Source organism: Numenius arquata, chromosome 1 (genome assembly GCF_964106895.1).
Source record: "Numenius arquata chromosome 1, bNumArq3.hap1.1, whole genome shotgun sequence".
In the NCBI taxonomy this organism is placed as follows: Eukaryota; Metazoa; Chordata; class Aves; order Charadriiformes; family Scolopacidae; genus Numenius; species Numenius arquata.
The window spans coordinates 141549115-141570807 of record NC_133576.1 but is presented as its reverse complement, the minus strand read 5'-3'; the positions used below and the strand labels follow the sequence as shown (position 1 = coordinate 141570807).

At 51.9% G+C, this 21693-nt stretch overlaps 2 protein-coding genes across 2 annotated transcripts; both read left to right on the top strand.

Annotated features, from left to right (window-relative positions):
- The first annotated feature begins 5208 nt into the window (after positions 1-5208).
- On the top strand, positions 5209-6156 carry LOC141469572 (olfactory receptor 52I2-like). Its single transcript, XM_074155123.1, has one exon. The coding sequence runs from the start codon at positions 5209-5211 to the stop codon at positions 6154-6156; it is 948 nt and encodes a 315-aa protein (XP_074011224.1).
- Positions 6157-13865: 7709 nt separating this feature from the next.
- LOC141466557 (olfactory receptor 52K2-like) lies at positions 13866-14894 on the top strand. The gene has a single exon (XM_074150561.1). The coding sequence runs from the start codon at positions 13866-13868 to the stop codon at positions 14892-14894; it is 1029 nt and encodes a 342-aa protein (XP_074006662.1).
- The last annotated feature ends 6799 nt before the right edge of the window (positions 14895-21693 follow it).

Below are 21693 nucleotides of genomic sequence, written 5' to 3'. Positions count from 1 at the left end.
TCCCAAAATAAATAAGGTTTGCAGCCACCACCTGGCCTTGGTCTGGCAAAATGACCTAGTGCAGCTGAACCACGGGAAATAGATGTTTCCTTAACACATCACTTTATGTGCAGCAGATCTGTGCCAAGAGATGTAAGGGCCATGGGATCACAGGACCATGGGATAACTCAGGCCACAAGGGGCCTCAGGAGGTCTCTAGTCCAACCTCCTGCTCAAAGCACGGTCACCTGTGAGGTTGCTGAGAACATCCTCTCCCTCTCGGTGAAGATTCGTCAGCCCTGGGGAGCAGGTACCCACACACAGTCACCACCATCCAGAGTGCACAAACACAGTGCTCACTTCTTCTGTATTTCACCACAGTTAATCAGCTGAACACATCTCTGATTCTCTGCTTCCTCTGTTCCTGACCTCTACAGAGCATCAGTTTGGTAGCATTCAGTTGCCATCTGCTTGACAACTTCTTAGAATCATAGAATGGTTTGGGTTGGAAGGGACCTTAAAGATCATCTCATTCCCACCCCCTGTCCTGGGCAGGGATACCTCCCACCAGACCAGGTTGCTCCAAGCCCCCTCCAGCCTGGCCTTGAACCCCTCCAGGGATGGGGCAGCCACAGCTTCTCGGGGCAACCTGGGCCAGGCTCTCACCACCCTCACAGCAAAGAAGTTCTTCCCCAAATCTCATCTCCATCTCCCCTCTTTCAGTGTCAAACCCTTCCCCCTCCTCCTATGGCTCCCCTCCCTCACCAAGAGTCCCTCCCCAGCTTTCCTGTAGGCCCCCTTTAGGAACTAGAAGGCCATTTTGGCCATTATGAGGTCAGGCAGTTCCAGACATGCTCCCATGCTCTCCAGGGCAGCTGGACAGTTGGCTTAGAGTTCATGGGACAAGACAGCTCACATGGGAAGAGAGGATGGGTTCAAGGCCACATCTCCATCTCCCGCCCTGAGCATATATTCATATTCCTCTGGGAAGGTGCTGGGCTGGAGACAGGACACAGGGGCTGTGAAGAAAGTGCTCTTAGGGCAGGGAATGCATCTGCAGAACAAAATCCCTGCTTTAGGAAATCACAAAATCACAGAATCACAGAATATTTTTAGTTGGATGGGACCTTTGAGATCATCGAAATCTTCCCCTTTCTGATGGCATCTCTAGGAATGACATTCCCTGCACATCACAAATGACCGTGTCTTCATGTCCTCCCCCATCTCACACATTGGAGATGGAACAGGTTGGAACAGGTTAGAACAGGTTGCCCAGAGAAGCTGTGGCAGACCAACCTGGTCTGGTGGGAGTTGTCCCTGCCCAGGGCAGGGGGTGGGAATGAGATGATCTTTAAGGTCCCTTCCAACCCAAACCAGTCCATGATTCTATGACTCTACTTTCAGACCCTTATGCTGAACAAACCCTGTGCTGTTCACCAAGATTTTAGCAGGGGTAGGAAACATTGAGATAGAAGAGACAGGACAAGTCAGAAGAACGTCTCAGTAGGACAGAGCTGGGATCGAAGCTCTCTGGGACAGTCCCACCTCTCCCCTCAGTGCTGTGCTTGTATGTCCCTGACAAAGCCCAGTCATTGCAATAAAATAAGTACCCGTTTGCCTTATACCAGGTAGGACAACTTTATATGGATGACAGGGTAATAAAGGATGAGCTCCACTTTGAAACAGCATTCCTCTTGTACTGCACTTCTGCTTACACAGAGCTTCTCATCTGCCCTTGCCCCAGAATCTTTTTTTGGAAAAGCACAGAATCACAGAATGATCTGGGGTTGGAAGGGACCTCTGGAGATCCCCCAGTCCAACCCCTCTACCAGAGCAAGTCCACCCAGAGCAGGTTGCACAGGAACACGTCCAGGCGGGGTTTGAATGTCTCCAGAGGAGACTCCGCCACCTCTCTGGGCAGCCTCTTCCAAGGCTCTGCCACCCTTACAGCAAGGAAGTTCCTCCTCATGTTGAGATGGAACTTTTTATGTTCAAGTTTGTGCCCATTTCCTCTTGTCCTGTCACTGGGCACCGCTGAAAAAAAGACTGGCCCCATCCTCCTGACACCCACCCTTTAAATATTTATAGGTGTTGATCAGATCCCCCCTCAGTCTTCTCTTCTCCAGACTAAAGAGACCCAAATCCCTCAGCCTCTCCTCATAAGAGAGATGTTCTCGTCCCCTCATCATCTTTGTAGCCCTCTGGTGTACTCTCTCCAGCAGTTCCCTGTCCTTCTGGAACTGGGGAGCCCACAACTGGACACAGGACTCCAGATGTGGCCTCCCCAGGGCAGAGTAGAGGGGGAGGATGACCTCCCTCAACCTGCTGATCACAAATAAAATGAAAAATTAGGGAAAATTAGGGTTTTATTCCCTAATGAGCTGGCATTCTGCTAATGATCCTTAAAGGCAGGGCTTACATCAGCTGGAGCTTGCCATCACGTGTGGTTTCCTTATGCATGACCAGTAGGCATCGTTCCTCAGCTGCCTCCTGCGTGATAAGCCAAGGCTCAGGACCTGCTGCAATATCCCTCCTCCCTGCCTGGATTCTTGCACAAAACTCCTTTCAGGGAGACATAAAATTTGCTGTGACAGTTCTGAGTGGAGAGGAGAGTGGGAACTCAGAGTTTCCAAACCATCTTGCTCTCTCTGGCAAAACCAGAGGGATTTTTCTCCACTTCAGACAGACTTCTTAGTTTGTTTTGTGCATTGGTCTCGTGGGCACCCGGCAGGCTCTGGAGACTGCCATAACCCTGAGACCCCAACAGTATACCACACTGTGAGGAAGAGTTAATGAAAGAAGCTGGGGCAGTCTTGAAAATTTCCATCTCCTCACTGAACAGAGAACCCCATCTCTGCCTCCTCCATCCGCTGTCCCTTAGGGGATTTCCAGGGGGTGGATTAATACCCCGGCGTTGCTGCCTGTAGAGATACACAGAGATGTTCTGCTGCAGCCCTCCAGGTGAGACAGATGCCTGTGCTCATCCTTCTCAGCAGACCAGATGCAGCCTTTGCTTAGGCTGCAAAGCTCATCTGTGCTATGTTTTCCCACCTCCCAGGCCAAGAAGCCCCAGTGATCAGGGTTCTTCAGTGCTGCTGCGATACTGATGATAATGTTGTGCCAGGCACTGGCTGCAGGAGAGAGCTTCTGAAAGCAAATAGACTCTTGCCTTGGATGTAGGCACCTGGGGACACGGCTCTGGATTCAGACACACGTAAGTGCCTGGAGATAGTTGTCCACACATGCTTGTGGGATTGAGTGCTTGGTGTCTAAGCACCGAGTACAGCCAATGGAGATCCAGCCCCTATGGCCAGTAGATCCTGGAGAGTAACCCAGCTCACCCAGGGCATATATTTAGGGAGTCAGTTACACTGTGGGGTCCATGCCCCAGCTCTTCGCTGACTGCAACAGGGTCTCAGACCCTCAGGGGGTCATTCCACTGCCTCTTGGATGTCTACAGCCACTTGAGATGCCTCCAGGCACCCAAGGCATCCATGTGGGAGAGGTGGACCATAGAATCATAGAATGGTTAGAGTTGGAAGGGACCTTGAAGATCATCAAGTTCCAACCCCCCAGCCTGGGCAGAGACACCTCCCACTAGATCATCACCCAGAGTTTGCAGGGACCTGCATCCTGCTGGGTGTAAGGGAAGTAGAGGCCAAGTGGAACACACTTGGGAGTCTCAGACGGTTCTTGGCACCCGTGTTCAGGCAGCTGAACCATGCCCTGAGTCTGAGACCCTCACGTAGACCCTGAGATCTGCTGGGCTTGTGCCATCCCAGGGTGCACAGCCCCGTTTTGCAGCAGGGGATGGTCTGAAAGGCTGGTCCGTGTCATGGGCAGTATGTGGGTCCACTCAGGAGTGTGTGTCAGTGGAAGCAGCCATGGGTTAACCTCACTGCTCGAATCTGGAGTCCCACCCGACTCCTGCAGCTGCTGGGTACCAGGGTGCAGAGGGTCAGTGCAGTGCAGTGCAGTGCACTAATTAAAAAAAAGGAAATTTGATCCTCTTACAGCCTCTAAATTGTCCTGATTGGCAGACATTTAGGCCAGATGGGAAGCTCTTCTGTCCTGACCAGTTTTTTTCAGCCAGCAGCTCCTGCAGGAACCTCAAACTTGGGGCCAAGCCATAGTTCTCCACTTTAAAACTTCAAGTGCTCTGTTTCCTTAGTGTCTCTTCATATCTTCTTTATTTCTGTCCTGAACTTGTCCAGCTTCTGCTTCTCCCTGCTGCCCCACTGACCATGTCTAATGTTAAATTTTGGCCTAAATGGTCCTGTAGCGGGACTGTAGATAGGGGAATTTGGCTCCATGTTGTCACTAGCCACCCCACAGTTCTCTGTTTACCAAAGAGCTACTGGTGGACGATCACCCAGGCAATTTATTTTACCAGGCAGGGATCTGGTGTGGTCATCACCTGCCTGGTCTTTGCCACTGCATGGGGAGAAGCAGCAGAAGCAGTTTTGGCACAAGTGGATGTGCAGATTCTACCCACCGTACTCAGACTCTTCCCCTTCTCTCTCCAGGATTGTTCTCTGGAGCTTCTGTGTTACCTTCCAGCTTCTCCCATCAGAATAAAACCTCAGAAATTATTCTTTTCCTTTGACTACCACCTAGTTTTGCTGCCTTTTCTCACGGGTGAGTGACGGAATGAAGATGGAGCAGCAAAAGGCATTTTCCTGATGATGCCTCATGTCCAAGAGCACTTTCTGAGGCCCCTTTTTGCCCCACAAATCTGGAGGAACTTCCCATTGCAGGGAAGCCCGGGCTGCTCAGGCAGAAGTGCTGTCTGAGGGAAGCTGGATGCTGACACTTTTCTCTTCTCTTGCAGCTCATTTCAAGATGTCAGCTGACAGGTGGTGAGCAACCGATGAAGAAATAAGCCTTTTGCAAGCAATGGACTGTAAAAGTCCTTTGCTTATCCCCGGTGGCATGACTTGAAACATGAACTTCTTGTCCTTTTAGGAACTTTCAGGTCATAAAGTTCCCCATTTATTCATTTATTAACTCATCCCCATTTATTCATTTACGCAATTATTCTGATCCTTTCCCCCTACCTGGTCATGTTACGCCATTGCACTCCCATCTCACACATCGTAATAACGATGTGGGTTCCTGATTTGGCTCTTGTCCTGATGCAGAGTCCCCACCTTATCCCCCTTCATTCTGGACATCTCAGGGCTCAAAACTGGGCTCCTTTCTTTAAGCACAAAAGCAAGATTGTCCTGCATGGCTTCTGAATCCTTCCACCGCCCCAACAGCAGCTCCTCCTCTTTCATCCTTGTGGGTGTCCCCAGCCCAGGAGCTTTCCCTGCCGGCTTGGGCATCCTCTTCTGCTCAGGCTACATCATCACCTTGGTAGGAAATGGTGTAGTTCTGCTTGTCATCGGGCTGAACAACTCCCTGCGGGACCCCATCCACTGCTTCCTGGCCATGCTGGCCATCATCGACCTGGTGATGGTGACATCCATCGTCCCCAAGATGCTGAGCATATTCTGGCTGAAGTCTGCGGAGATTGGTTACATGGCTTGTTTTGTTCAGATGTTCCTTGTTCACTCCACAACATCAGCGGAGTCAGGAGTGCTCCTGGCCATGGCTGTTGACCGCTACGTTGCAATTTGCCACCCCCTCAGGTACCAAGCCATCTTGAACCGCCAAACAATTGCCCATATTGGCCTGGCCATTGTGGTGAGAGCTCTTCTCTTCATGGTCCCCTTGACAGTGATGGTGACCAGCCTCCCCTATTGCCATTCCCGTGTGGTCCTCCATTCTTACTGTGAGCACATGGCCCTGGTGAAGCTGGCCTGCGCGGACCCCAGGCCCAGTGGGCTCTACAGTGTGGCTGGGTCCTCTCTCATAGTAGGGATGGACATGGCTTTCATTGCTGTGTCCTACGGGATGATCCTCAAAACTGTCCTGGGGAAGAAATCCTGCTGGAAGGCCTTCAGCACCTGCGGGTGCCACCTCTGCGTGCTGCTGCTGTATTACGTCCCTGGGATTGTCTCCATCTATGCCCAGCAGTTCGGCAATGGCGTATCCGTCCACGCACAAGTTCTGCTGGCTGATCTCTACCTGACCCTCCCCACCATGCTGAACCCCATTGTTTACAGCATGAGGACCACGCAGATCCGTCAGGCAGTGCTCAAATTGCTATTTTCCAGGAAGGTTTGTGCCTGACAGAGTAGTCAATGGTTTTCCAGGTGCATTCATCTGCGCAAAGACAGCAGGAATTTCACTCCCATTGAATGCACGCAGTGAGCAGAAGCAATGAGAGGAGTGGGGAGGACTTCTTGGCTTAAATGACCACACAAGATCCCACTCTGTGATCAGAGTTATTTTGGACTGGGATCATTAGCAAATACCAGAGTCCTATTTCCCCTCCTTCTTTCCAGCTGCCACAGAGAAGTAAGCAACCACCTTTGAGTTTTGAGATGCTCCCGATGCTGTGAACATCCCCGTGATAACTTAAAGCAGCATTTCAGGGCTCTGGGCATATTTGTGCAAATAACACAGATTCTTTTCCAAATGGGGAAAGTCTCCTTTAGTCCCTGCTGGACCATCATGGGTGGCCATAGGAGATTGTCACACCGTGCAGGTGCCCAAGCCACAGAGGGTCTCCTCTCCAGGCCTCTCCTCTGCACAAAAGGCTGACTGCACTGAGTGAAGACCAGATTTTCCAGGTTTCTGGGTGGTGATCGAAACCAAGCGTCTTAAAAACTGGGCTCCTCAAAGCTTTCTGTCCATCCGAGAGTTCACACCAGCTGGGTGAGGAAACCGAAGTGGGGAGACGCACGATGGTGTTTATCATTGTGTCTAGGTGCCCACACCTTGTAGTGGTGGAAATAAACACTGAATATGCTTAGGGATACTTGCCAATCCCGTGTCTGCTTGTTGTCATGACCACAAGTTCATGAAGGGGTAAATCTAGCATGTCTCGGAGGCCTGAAGGACAGCATGCCATAGGTCTGAGTGTCCTGAGGCCCAGCTAATTCTTGCTGCCAGCAAACCATTTGCACCCCTGACTTTTCTGAGCCCTCTCTGAGTCACGTCCAACCAGGATTACAGAATCATATGGGGTTGGAAGGGACCTCTAGAGATCATCTAGTCCAACGCCCTGCCAGAGCAGGTCCACCCAGAGCAGGTCCCACAGGAATGTGTCCAGGTGGGTTTTGAATGTCTCCAGAAAAGGAGACTCCACCACCTCTCTGGGCAGCCTGTTCCAGGGCTCTGCCACCCTCAAAGTGAAGAAGTTCCTCCTCATGTTTAGGTGGAACTTCTTATATTCAAGTTTGTGCCCATTTCCTCTTGTCCTGTTAGTGGGCACCACTGAAAAGAGACTGGCCCCATCCTCTTGACACCCATCCTTTAATTATTTATAGGTGTTGATCAGATCCCCCTTCAGTCTTCTCTAGACTAAAAAGACCCAAGTCATAGAATAGAATCACAGAATCATAGAATGGTTAGAGTTGGAAGGGACTTTAAAGATCATCCAGTTCCAACCCCCCTCCCATGGGCAGGGACACCTCCACTAGAGCAGGTTGCTCAAAGCCCCATCCAGCCTGGCCTTGAACACTTCCAGGGATGGGGCAGCCACAACTTCCCTGGGCAACCTGTTCCAGTGCCTCACCACCCTCACAGGAAAGAATTTCCTCCTAATATCTCATCTAAATCTCCCCTCTTCCAATTTAAAACCGTTACCCCTTGTCCTGTCACTCCATCTCCTGACAAAGAGTCCCTCTCCGGCTCTCCTGGAGGCTCCCTTCAGATATTGGAAGGCTGCTGTGAGGTCTCCCCGGAGCCTTCTCTTCTCCAGGCTGAACAACCCCAGCTCTCTCAGCCTGTCTTCACAGGGGAGGTGCTCCAGCCCTCTGATCATCTTTGTGGCCCTCCGCTGGACCCGTTCCAACAGGTCCATGTGCTTTCTATGTTGAAGACTCCAGAGTTGGACACAGTACTCCAGGTGGGGTCTCACAAGCGCAGAGTAGAGGGGTAGAATCACCTCTCGCGACCTGCTGGCCACGCTTCTTTGAGAGTCCCTCAACCTCTCCTCGTAGGAGAGATGCTCCAGGCCCCTCATAATCTTTGTAGCCCTCTGCTGTACCCTCTCCAGCAGTTGCCTGTCCTTCTTGAACTGGGGACCCCAGAACTGGACACAGGACTCCAGATGGGGCCTCCCCAGGGCAGAGCAGAGAGGCAGGATAACTCTCTCGACCTGCTGGTCACACTTTTCCTGATGCACCCCAGGATGCCATTGGCCTTCTTGGCCACAAGGGCACATTGTTGGCTCATGGTCATCCTATTGTCCACCAGGACTCCTAGGTCTTTCTCCTCAGAGCTGCTCTCCAGCAGGTCACCCCCAACCTGTCCTGGTGCAGGGGGTTATTTCTCCCCAGGTGCAGCACCCTACACTTGCCCTTGTTGAAGTTCATCAGGTTCCTCTCTGCCCAACTCTCCAGCCTGTCCAGGTCTCACTGTATGGCAGCACAGCCTTCTGGTGTGTCAACCACAGATTCACAGGCTCTGTCTGGGGGTTGCAGCACCTGACCGTGCTGAGACTTCCCCAGGTGCAAGAGCACCCATGTTCTGGAATCTGGGATTGATCTGGGAAGGACTCAGACAGGTCAGGTCCCCCAGCAATGACAGGTTTTATCTGGAAGCTTCAGGCACAAGGGAGGCATTCTGAGGGTCTATAGCTTAGCATCAGCAGATAGAAATCCAGCTCTGTCCTGGGATGAGGAGAGGCTCTGCAGGCATTAAGTTGAACTGGTACTGGAAGCTTGCTGGGAGAGGTATAATTAATGTCAACATGATGACACATGTCATCAGCAGCTATCCAAAGTACTAACACCAACAGCTTATATCCCTACAGTTGGCCTTTCTTCAGTGCTAAGAGGTTCAGCACATTCAGAGGTTCATCCACCCGCGAAAGTTCCTGCTCCTCAGAAACGGGGGATGGTCCAGTGACAGAGGGGTGCTCTGCACCCTCTCTGCAGGGATGCTCATCCTGGGACCAGGCTGGAGCCTTCTGAGACTCAGTAACACCTAAACCACAACGAGTCAATGTTTTGGGACAAAAGCAGCAGCCGGTGAGCATTTGCCCAGGGTGTTCCTGTTGCACAAAGGCAACGTGCCCTGTTGGCCAAGAAGGTCAATGGCATCCTGGGGGGCATCAAGAAGAGCGTGGCCAGCAGGTGGAGGGAGGTCATCCTCCCCCTCTGCTTTGCCCTGGGGAGGCCACAGCTGGAGCACTGGGACCAGTTCTGGGCCCCCCAGTTCCAGAAGGACAGGGAACTGCTGGAGAGAATCCAGAGGAGACTGCGAGGATGATGAGGGACTGGAGCATCTCTCTGCTGAGGAAAGGTTGAGGGACCTGGTGCTGTTCAGCTGGAGAAGAGCAGGCTGAAATGGGATCTCATGGATGCTGAGCAAGAGGTAAAGGGTGGGGGGCAAGAGGATGGGGCCAGACTCTTCTCAGTGGTGGCCAGGGACAGGACAAGGGGCAACGGGCACAAACTGGGACACGGGAAATTCCATCTGAACATGAGGAGGAACTTCTTTCCTGTGAGGGTGGCAGAGCCCTGGAAGAGACTGCCCAGAGAGGGTGTGAACTCTCCTCCTCTGGAGACATTCCAACCCCCCTGGACACGTTCCTGTCCAACTTGCTCTGGGTGACCCTGCTCTGGCAGGGGGTTGGACTGGGGGGTCTCCAGAGGTCCCTTCCAACCTCAGATCATTCTGTGATTCTGTGAGTTAACCTGGGACTAAGGCTGTTGCTGTGCAGCCCCTCGCTGGGGTTGTTAGAAGACGCCTGGGGAGGACTAGCGCTCTTGGGAACCTCCGTCCAGGAGACTCCCATCAGCATTGCTGGGGGTGATTTATGCACAGCCCTGCCCTCGTGCACAGGAGAAGTTTCTTCCTCATCGCGAGTGTCCCGGAGGGTGGCATCTGCCTGCGACCAGAGACCAAGGTGGGTGGCTCTATGAGGGAACCAGCATGAGTCCGGGCACAGCAGGCGGCCCCTGGTGCCAGAGGATGGGAGGCTGGTGGGACCTCAGCATCTGACCTGTGTGCGTTCACAATGTCGGTCAGTTAGGGAAAAAAAAGGTAATTGCTGCAAAATTCTACTTTTTAGAAGTACTTTTTCAAAATTTTAAAGTTTCTTAAGAAATGAAAGTGCAGAATTCTGATTTTTTTGTGTGTATTTTTAAACTAAAAATAGGACTTGAGATTAAAAAAGGAAACAAATAAATGCCAAAGCTTTTAACCAAAACCAGAAATTGCTTGCCGTAAAAGCAAGCAATTGTATATATCTGTTGTTGTATATATATGTTTCTGTTTGTATATATCAATCAATAATTAGCTAAACACACATTTTTCTGTAAAAAAAACCCTAAATTTTCAACCAGGGACGGTGTCCTTAGTCTGTTTCGGACAACAGCAGGTGTCTGAATAGAAAGCCATGGGCACACAGGTGGGGGCTTCTCACCAACAGGAAGAATTTGGTGAAATAGGCTGGATTATACGGTGTAACCTCGCCTGTGATGTGAAGGGGTGTCCGAAACCCCGTGTTGGCAGCCAGGACAGGCAGCACTCGCCTCTGTGCCCCCCACGACCCCCGGAAATAACCTTGTTTCAGGAGAGCTGGGGAGGGACTCTTGATGAGGGAGGGGAGCCATAGGAGGAGGGGGAAGGGTTTCACACTGAAAGAGGGGAGATGGAGATGAGATGTGGGGAAGAACTTCTTTGCTGTGAGGGTGGTGAGAGCCTGGCCCAGGTTGCCCAGAGAAGCTGTGGCTGCCCCATCCCTGGAGGGGTTCAAGGCCAGGTTGGAGGGGGCTTGGAGCAACCTGGTCTGGTGGGAGGTGTCCCTGCCCAGGGCAGGGGGTGGCACTGGGGGGGCTTTAAGGTCCCTTCCCACCCAAACCATTCTATGATTCAATAATCTCCATAGGAAAGTAATTTTGCCCCACTGCCACTGAGGTGTCTGTGCCAAGAGGGAAAGGGGTGCAAGGGCTGAGGTGGGAAGAGCTCAGTCTGGAAGATGTGGCAAATGGGCATAAAATATGACAGGAGAACACAGGGCCCATTCCTTCAATCAACAGATTCTGCATCCAGCGCTAATTAACTGTGAGGAGTGAGGAGGAATGAAACTACAGGGAAAAAATGTTGGTGGTGCCTAGGAACCGGTGGTGGGAAACTAAGTGAATTTCAACCTGCAGTACTGATTTTTTTTTCCCAAAGCTGGGGGAACTTAAAGGCAGAGGGAATTTAGACAAGGAAACTGCAGAGGAAGTTAGGAGAAGTTCTGAGCAAGGTCAGCTATTGGCCAAGCCTCCAGAAAAGGAGAGCTGTGGTTAGGAAAAAGAATGAAGCACCAAGAGCTGCAGATAAAGCCCCATGGAGAAAGTGAAGTGGGGACCTGGTCAGGGTCATGTGGGGGGTTTTCTGGGCTGCCATCGCCCTTTGCTGGCTCATGTTGAGCTTCCCATCCACCAACACCCCCGAGTCCTTCTCCTCAAGGCTGCTCTCCAGCCATTGAGATGTTAAATAGCTTCTGCTAAGGACAGAAAACAAATACTGCAGCAGGTCTGGGTAATTTGCACGAGGGAAAAAGCACGTTCAAGTTGGCCAAGGAGGTCCTTCTCCTGTTCTGCCAAACTTTTATGAGTCCTGGCATGCCGTAGTGACTGCAGACACTTCCTCGGGCCATTACTTTGGTGAGAAAGTACAATGATGCGATTAGCTGCAGATTGCTTGGCCTGACGTCAATGCCCAGCAGAGCGCCCGAGAAGTTAACAGGAGATTTGGTCAACAGAGAATTAAAGGATTGGAATCAAATTAAATTATGGCAATCAACGGGGCTTTGCAGGAAACAGCTCTTGTCAAACAAACCTGATTTCATTTTCTGATGAGATGGCAGCTTTAGTTAATCAATGTGTGTGTGTGTGTTTGAGTGCAGCACACTGAGTTATCTGAGAGAAACGTGTCCCCGCCACCCTGCTCTCAGGCGAGGAGCTGACACGGTGCAGCATCCGTGAAGCATCGGCAAAATGAAGAAGTGGGTGATGATTAGGAGACCTCAAAATGAAGCTGTCAGAACCACCATCACAAAAAGCTTGTGTCTCCGCAGGGATGCCACGGCAGCTGGCTCTAGGCTAGAAGTTATTCTGCCCGACTTTTCATCAGTTGTCCCAAAATCAGCACAAATTGGTTCTCAAATAATGCTGGGGAAAGGCAAGTCAGGCAGAGCAGTCTGGAGAGATTGGTTGTTCAAAGGAACTGCCTGAAATAAACTAAATACCAGGGAAGGAGAGTCAGGCAGGTTTTCGGGGTGGAGCACTGGGTCCTGGAGAACAGAGGCTCTGGAGAGCAGCTGACACCACACTGAGAGGGTAACACCAGGATGCATAAGAGGGAAATGGAAGAAGTTCTATTTTTTTCAAAAAAGGTGTTGAAATCTTGGAAATGTCCAAAAAAAAAAAAAACCCTCTCCATAAGACAGATAGTGGAAAATGTGAGTGGAGATGAGAAACTTGCAGTGCTCTAGGTCTTGAGTTTATCAAGAGCAACTCCTTGGTCGTGGGCAGTACACACCTTCATGCAATGAAGGTCCTCTGCTATAAAGGGCCTTCTGGCCAAGCTCAGGAAGGTGGAGAAGAGGGATATTGTGGCCGGGAGGAGTAGACAACATCAGACAGGAAGAAAAGCACATGGTTATAACCATGAGGATGATGAGCACTTGAGGCAAAAATCAGGGGATGGAGGTTCTCCATCTCTGGGTGCCCACAAGCCTGCACTAGTGCAATTTCTTCTGTGAAATCATCTTGTAGCAAATCCTGTGTTATTGGGCTCCAGAGAGGAAAAAAATGGGTGCAACTCCACTGTTTTTTGACAAGACAGCATTCTACATTAGTTTGGCCTTCAGTCTCATGGATGGATGAGTGTGGAGGAAGGGTAGTACCATGTTAATTGTACCTTCCTTGACCACAGCTAGCAGCTAGAGGCTGTTGATGCTTGTGTCCCCTTAGTGTTGGGTGACAGTTCAGAACATCATTTTTCTGGTTGCAGTTTCTCTCAGCCCAGTTTCACCATGTGCATGTCTTGGTGCAGCTTCTGCATGACCCAAAGTGACAACAGGACCACAGCTTCTCTGGGCAACCTGGGCCAGGCTCTCACCACCCTCACAGCAAAGAACTTCCCCACATTTCATCTCCATCTCCCCTCTTTCAGTGTCAAACCCTTCCCCCTCCTCCTATGGCTCCCCTCCCTCATCAAGAGTCCCTCCCCAGCTTTCCTGGAGGCCGCCTTTAGGGACTGCAAGGGGCTACAAGGGATGGAACTGGTGTGACCTGGACCCATGCAGCCAGTTCTCTCTCTGAGCAGGGCATGGAGGGGGAGGACTTGCTTGCAAGTCCTTAAGCCTGACCATTGCACTGCTCATGAAGGCTGACCAAGGGCCAAAGAGCCCGGGGTCATTGTGCCCTACTTCTGCCCACCAATAGTGGCTGGAAGCCACAGCAGGGCAGGACACCATGGCGCCAGCCTTTGGACAGACACCCATATGGCAAAAGCTAGAGGTAAATCAGAGGGACTGGAAGGAGAAGCAGAAGGGAAGGGGGCCCCACGCCAGCAATGGGGCAGCCAGGACTGTCCAGTGGTGTGTCCTCCGGAAAGCACTGACCGCAGCATCAGTTTAAAAGCCCAACTGTAGATAACAGGTTCTGAAAGTTTTTCCCTAAATAAACACAACAAAATTGTGTGATGTTTGAGAATTTCAGTATGAACAGTTTTATGACCAAACTAATGGCAGCAAAATCCTAACCTTTCTGTCACTGTTACAGAGAACTAAATTTCAGAACAAAGATGTGGCTTGGCCCACCTGTGCCATGTCAACCGCCAACCGATCCATCACCAACACTTCGCCTTTTCTCCTGACAGGCATCCCTGGCCTGGAAGCTCTCCATGTGTGGATTTCCATCCCATTCTGCTTTACATACATCATGATATTGCTGGGAAACAGCACGGTCCTTCTCGCTGTGAGGCTGGACAAAAGCCTCCATGAGCCCATGTACTATTTCATTTGCATGTTGGCTGTCATTGACCTCACCTTCTCAACTGCTGTAGTTCCCAAAATGCTGGGTGTGTTCTGGTTGGATTCAAGAGAGATTGGGTTTGAGGCCTGTTTCATCCAGATGTTCTTCATCCACACATTCACTGCTGTGGAGTCAGGGGTGCTCCTGGCAATGTCCTATGACCGTTATATAGCCATCTGCAACCCCCTGAGATACAACACCATCCTAACAAGCTCAAGGACTATCCAGATAGGACTGCTGTCTCTGGCCAGGGGAGCTGGTGTCATGACGCCTTTAATGTGCCTCCTCACCAGTTTACCCTACTGCAAAACCAGAGTCATCCCTCATTCCTACTGCGAGCACATGGCCGTGGTGGAGCTGGCCTGCGATGACCCATCTGTCAGCGATCTCTACAGCCTCATCGTGGCAACACTATTGGTGGGGGCAGACTCTGTCTTCATCACCTTCTCCTATGTCATGATCCTCAGGTCTGTGATGAGGCTGCCATCCCAAGAGGCTCGTCTCAAGGCCCTCAGGACCTGCGGGTGCCATGTTTCCATCATCCTGCTCTTTTACATAGGAGGCCTCCTCTCCATGTACCTGCAGATGTTCTCTTTCGGCTTGGCACCTCACATCCAAGTCCTGGTGGCTGATTTCTATTTGACAGTCCCTCCCATGCTTAACCCCATCATTTACGGTGTAAAGATGAAGCAGATGCAGGAAGGGATCTTCAAACTGCTGCAGCAGTTGGCAGGACTCGGTATCTCACAAGCCGATAAAGACAGGTCAGATGCTGAGAGAGGGAGGCACCACCAGAAAAGAATTTATCCTGTCTTAGAATAGACATGAAGTTAAGTGCGATGAATTATCCCCCATAAATGTCCATCTCTCTCCAGTGACTTGAAAGGGAACCTAGACTAGATACTTAACATTGAGATGGCAATAGCTTTTTCACACAAAATGGATGGGCCAGTCATGGTGGGTGCTGGGCAACTGTCCCTTTTGCCAGTGCACTACTCTTTTCCGAGGTATCACTTGGACGTGCTACATCATGGTAGCTCTCCAATATCACAAGCAGCATTTCAGCCCCTGTGGCACATGGCTGAGATGCCCCAGAGACCGAAGTGCATCAGCCCACTGAGCACCAGAGAGATGATACCATGGTGCTCAGTGCTTCAGATCCTCTGTAGAAGGGAGGAGAGGATGCCCTGACCCCTTCCTTGCTCACAAGGGATGGGAACAGCTTCCCCTGCATCTCCTGCACTCATCCACGCGAGAGCTGTCTGCTCTCCACTTCTAATCAGGAGTCAGACCAGCATATCTGAGAAACATTGTGGTTGCCAGGATCTCCAGGGAGAGGAGTCTGCTTTAATGATAAATCATAGAATGCTTAGAGTTGGAAGGGACCTTGAAGGTCATCTAGTTCCAACCCCCCTGCCCTGGGCAGGAACACTTTGCACTAGACTTGGTTGCTCAAAGCCCAGTCCAACCTGGTCTTGAACCCCTCCAGGGATGGGGCAGCCACAGCTTCTCTGGGCAACCTGGCAACCTCATCCCCATCTCCATGCCCATCCCCATCTCCATGCTTGTCCCCATGCCCATCTCCGATCCCGTGCCCATCCCCATCCCCATGCCCATCCTCATCCCCATGCCCATCTCCATCTCCATCTCCATCAAAATCTACAAAGGCTATCTAATTAAAGGCCAGAGTAAGCCATTCCCTGTGGCAGTCTCAGCCATCACTCCCACACCTCGTTGTGCATCAGCACTGCCGGAATCAGCTGGGAAGGGGAAGCCCACGATGGGGATGGTGCTCTGTGTAGAAGCTGTTGCTGCTGCACATCCTGACCTCAGAAAATCACTCAGAAATCTAAAGCGAAAGCTTTTTCCTGTTCCTGACATAACCTGTGGTCACAGGTGCCCGGAATGATCACAGATGGCTCCAGGAAGAAGAGTTACTTCATAATTCTGCATAGAGTGGATGCCGATTTATCACCTGCTTTGGAGAGAGGGTGGTCTACTCAGGAAGTAAGAAGAAAACTTTTCCTGTAAAATGTGATGCATCCATCCATCTTTGCTTCGTTCCTTCTTTCCTCCTTTCCTTTATCCATCACCCAAACCTCTCTCAAAGCTGACATAAACCACCAGAGTCCCACTGATACTCACCAGCTGGCCAACTTCCATATTTATCTTGGCGACAAACATTTTTTAAAAAAAAAAGTTCTATCAAGAAGTTTAGGTGTTTAGCACTTGAACAGGTTGCGTGGAAAGGAGCCAATCCACCACTGGAGAACCTTAGACAAACATCTTGCTGACCCTGTTGAGGGCAGGAGAAAGGGCCAGGAGACCTCCCCAGGCCCTGGGTGTTGACAGGGGTTAGACAAAGCCACAGTTTAAGTGTGAGACTGAAACTGGGAGTATTTTGCTGCACAGAAAAGGGCTGAGCTCAGAGTGCCCCCAGCTTGTATGAAAAAGCCTCCATAGATGTTTCTCATCGCTTCCTCGGTCAGAAGGGCAAACGGAGGGTTTCTCACCACCCAGGACCATCACCGCTGTCGGTGATGAGGTGGTACAAGGTGCTCCCTACCATCAAAACCTTAACAGATACTTCTGCCTTCATTGAACACTGCCAGAGCAGAGTGCATGGCTCTGGACAGGGGGACCCTGAAAAAGCAAAGGAATGAAAATTAAATGTGATCTTTCCTGTCTCAGCTTCCTGTTCTCTGAACGTCTACAGCATGGTTTTTCCACAAATAAAAAATTTAAAACCTCAAAACCTGAGTTCCGACAGAAGCCACAGGTGAGGTCTCAGCCCAACATCTCTCACCCACAGAAAGGCTCAAGGGCTGTGAGTGACGGCAAACTGTACCCCTGTGCCTGGCCATGTCCCACTGCCTGCACCCATCTGGGCCACCAAAATATCTCAAAGGAAAATATCTCATGATAAAATGATAGAATCATAGAATCATTTAGATTGGAAAAGACCTTTAAGATCACTGAGTTCAACTGTAAACCCACCACTGACAAACCCACCACTGACCCATGTCCCTCAGCACCACCTCTGCCCGCCTTTGAAATCCCTCCAGGGATGGCGACTCCACCACTGCCCTGGGCAGCCTCTGCCAAGGCTTCACAACCCTTTCCAGGAAGAAATTGTTCCTAATACCCATCCTAAACCTCCCCTGGCTCAACTTGAGGCCATTTCCTCTCTTCCTAACTGTACTATGAGGTTGGTCCAGAGTCACTGGCATGGGACACTACTGGAAAGAACGTGGCTCCAGCCTCTTTGCACCCTCCCTTTGGATACTCATATACACAAATAAGATCCTCCTGAGCCGTGTCTGCTCCAGGCTGAACAGTCCCAGCTCTCTCAAGCCTTTCCTCATAGCAGAGGTGCTCCAGCCCCTGCAGCATCTTCACGGCCCTTGGCTGGACTCTCTCCAGCATGCCCATGTCGGTCATACTCGAGAACCCAGCACTGGACCCAGCCTCCCCAGTGCTGAGCAGAGGGGAAGGACCATGTCCCTCAACCTGCTGGCAATGGTCCTCCTATTGTAATGGTCCATACAGCCTAAGATGCCTGTGGCCACCTTTGCTCATGGTCAACTTGGTGTTCACCAGGACTGGATGCTTTCCAGCTGGGTGGCCCCAGCCTGTGCTGGTGCCAGGGCTTGTTCCTCCCCAGGGGGAGGACTTGGCACTTGTTGAACTTCATGAGGTTTCTGTTGGCCCATTTATCCAGCCCACCAAGGTCCCTCTGGATACCAGCACACCCATCAGGTGAACCAGCCACTCCTTTGTGTACTTTGGAAGTAGAAGCATGGAAAGGCTGGTCCTGGCTGAGTGTGTGTCCTCCAGCAGTGGTGAGGACGTGCCCCCCAGAACCCATGATTTCACTGAGAAAATTCCCACTGACTTGGCTGTGGGCAGGACCGGGCTTTGTGGGGTGAGGGATCTGCTTTCTGCCTACTGCAGCAGTAAAACCAGTGATGAAACAGTGCTGGTGGTGCAAGGCCCAACCAGTCGTGGGGTCCTGGCAGTTGGTGAGTTTGGGGGAGAGCATTTCATTAAATCATAGAATCATGGAATGGTTTGGGTGGGAAGGGAACTTAAAGACCATCCAGTGTCACCCTCTGCCCTGGGACAGACCAGGTTGCTCCAAGCCCCCTCCAACCTGGCCTTGAACCCCTCCAGGGATGGGGCAGCCACAGCTTCTCGGGGCAACCTGGGCCAGGCTCTCACCACCCTCACAGCAAAGAAGTTCTTCCCCAGATCTCATCTCCATCTCCCCTCTTTCAGTGTCAAACCCTTCCCCCTCCTCCTATGGCTCCCCTCCCTCATCAAGAGTCCCTCCCCAGCTTTCCTGGAGCCCCTTTAGGGACTGGTGGGCAGACCCCAGGAACCAGCATGGTGGTCCCCACAGGGTCCCCTCTGCAAACAGCCCCCCATCATGGCTACGATGGTGGGGAGCTCGGGGTGTCCGTGTCACCAGAGCTCTGCCCGTGACACTGAGCTGCCACTGCCACATGACTTCTGTCTTGTTCCTGTCCACGGAGCATCTCCACTGGCCCCAGGGTGGTCCATCACTGGTGACAGGAGCCCTGAGGAAAGAGGCACTTTCCCTTGTTTACCTGCAAAGTAGCCGCTGATTGATGCAGCTCAGTAATTAGCCTCAGGACACTTCCAGCTATTAGCCATAGCTCACTTGCTAATTTTTAATCTCTCCTTCGGGTGAAGAATCCAAAGCAAACAATGGTTTAACCCTGTGAGTGCCGGGCTGTAGGTGTCCAGGGGCAGGGATGCTCGGAGGAAGGCAGAGGAGGGGGGACGGAGCCCTGTGCTGCCCCCCGGGACCCTGCAGAAGCCATTGGGTTTGGGCAGTGATGCCCAGCCCTGGCCCTGCTGTGGCGGTGTTGGCAGGAGCTCATGAAAGGGCTGGATGAGCCTGGACGTGGCCAAGATGCCTCCTGATGGAACTTCAAAGCCCACCCCGCGCCTCCCCCCTCCAGCATCACCAGCCCATCAGGAGGAAAAGCTTTTGTGCGTCCAGTAACATCTGCCACAGCAGCCCCAGAGCAACGTGCTTTGGGTCTTTCATTTGGATTCTTTTTCACTTCGGGCTTCTTTTTGTTTTGTCTTCATCATAATAATTATAAATATAATTATATACTTGTTTGAAGAGGTGATACGTGGGTAAAATTTTTTAAAAAGGCATATTATTCACTAGAGAGGCAGGACTTTCCTTTAACCAGGTCTTAGTTCTCTTGCAAAAATCTGGTTTGATTAGCGTGATCTATTTTATAATTTAATATTGTTTTTTAATTTCCTTTTTGTTGGTGGGACATCCTGCCCTTCGCAAGTCCAGCACTGGCTTGTGGGGCCCCAGGTTGAGCACAGACCGCCCCCCCAGCTCCCACCTTTCACCTCCTGCCTGCACTGTCCCATCCCACCGCAGCCCATGCCCCAGGCTGCTCTCAAAATTAATGCAGGTTTTAGTTTTAAATTAACACTCTTCAGCAGCATTTCCTCACACGGCTGTCATGCGCGATCCTTCTCGGGGTTGGCAGCACAAAAGGTCCCTTTTGGAAACACCCCCCCAAACTCCCGGCAGTGGGTGCTGGAGGTGCCCCTGGAACAGATTTGTCTCATTTGACTGGGAAATTTTCAGCGCCTAAAAAATGTCCCAGCCCTGGGATTGGGTTTAGGGACATGAGGGGGGTGGGTGGGTGTGTGTGTGTGTGCTCTGATTTTTACAGATCTCTGAAAAGTTTGGATTTGGCTGCTGGTTTTTGTAGCAGGCGGCTGCCCCACAGTCCCAGGGGAGCTGCACGAAGCTACCCTGAGTGTGGGGACTGGAGCAAACCACCCCCCCGGCACTGGGAGGGGGTTTGGGGGTCCCCATGGAGCCCCCCATGAGTCCCTTCCTGGCCATAGTGGTCAGCAGGGGACAGCGAGGCACAAGCTCCCCAAACCCACCGCCCTCTGCAGAGGGGACAGACCCCCCCCAAGGGGACAGAGGGGTCCCAGTGCCACCACTGCCCCTGAGCCAGGGGTGGCTTTGGAAAGGAGTTAATTGCGGGGAGGAGGGTCTGGAAAGAGGGACTGGGGTCCTGTGGCACCCGCAGTGCGATGACCAAGGGGACACAGGGATGGTCACTCCCCCCCGAGTGCCACCAGCCCTGGCCCCAGCAAAGAAAGTGGTGAAAAAAAAAAAAACGATGTAAAAGTGTCATCAGTCACAAACCTGCTAATTGGCCCCGTGGCAGCAAGATGGAGGGGGCTGGGGGCTGTGCCAGCCCGGCCACCAGCGATCAATCCTCCTGTGAGCCCGTGCTGTAAATACCATCCAGCTCGTTAGCACTAATTGGACTACTCCCAGGAAGGGAGCCTGATGGAAAAGAAAAGAAAAAAAAAAAAAACCAAACCTAAAGTTCAATTGCTTTTAACTTTGACTTGTTTGAAAGCCCAGGAAAGAAAATAAGTCAGAGAGTCTGAGAGACCTTGGAGGGATGCTCCTGTCTCGTGTCGAGGGCCACAGAGCCTGACACCTCTGCCCGTGGCAAGGGGATGGTGCACGATGGCATGTGGCCTTCTGCAGGATCGGGCCCAGTCCCTAGGGAGTGCTCAGCTCGATGCCACCAAAGCCATGATCCATCACAACCCCCTGCCCGGCCCTGCTGCGGGGGGGTGTTGGGGTCACACAGAATCCCAGCCTGGCAGGGACATCTGGAGACCCCTGAGTCCAGCCCCCTGCCAGAGCAGGATCACCCAGAGCAGGTTGCACAGGAACGTGGCCAGACAGGGTTTGAATGTCTCCAGAGAAGGAGACTCCACCACCTCTCTGGGCAGCCTCTTCCAGGGCTCTGCCACTCTCAAAGAGAAGTTTTCCTTATTTTCTGCATCCCAGTTTGTGCCAGTTGCCTCTTGTCCTGTCCCCGGCCACCACTGAGGAGAGTCTGGCCCCATCCTCTTGCCCCCGCCCTTTAGTTCTTGCTCAGCATCCATGAGATCCCCTCTCAGTCTGCTCTTCTCCAGCTGAACAGCACCAGGTCCCTCAACCTTTCCTCAGCAGAGAGATGCTCCAGTCCCTCATCATCTTTGTAGCCCTCTGCTGTACCCTCTCCAGCAGGTCCCTGTCCTTCTGGAACTGGGGAGCCCAGAACCGGTCCCAGTGCTCCAGCTGTGGCCTCCCCAGGGCAGAGCAGAGGGGGAGGATGACCTCCCTCCACCTGCTGGCCATGTTCTTCTTGATGCCCCCCCAGGAGACCATTGGCCTTCTTGGCCACCACATTGCTGGCTTATGGGCAACTTGTTGCCCACCAGAACTCCCAGGTCCCTCTCTGCAGAGCTGCTCTCCTGTGTCAGAAGACAACCTGCCAAACTGGGATGGGATGGGATCACGGAATCATGGAATTTTCGGAGTTGGAAGGCACCTCTAGAGATCATCCAGTCCAACTCCCCTGCTAAAGCAGGGTTGCCCAGAGCACATCACTCAGGACGGCATCCAGGAGGGTCTTGAAAATCTCCAGAGAAGGGGACCCCACAACCTCCCTGGGCAGCCTGTTCCAGGGCTCTGCCACCCTCACAGGAAAGAAGTTTTTCCTCATATTTGAATGGAACTTCCCATGTTCCAGCTTGTGCC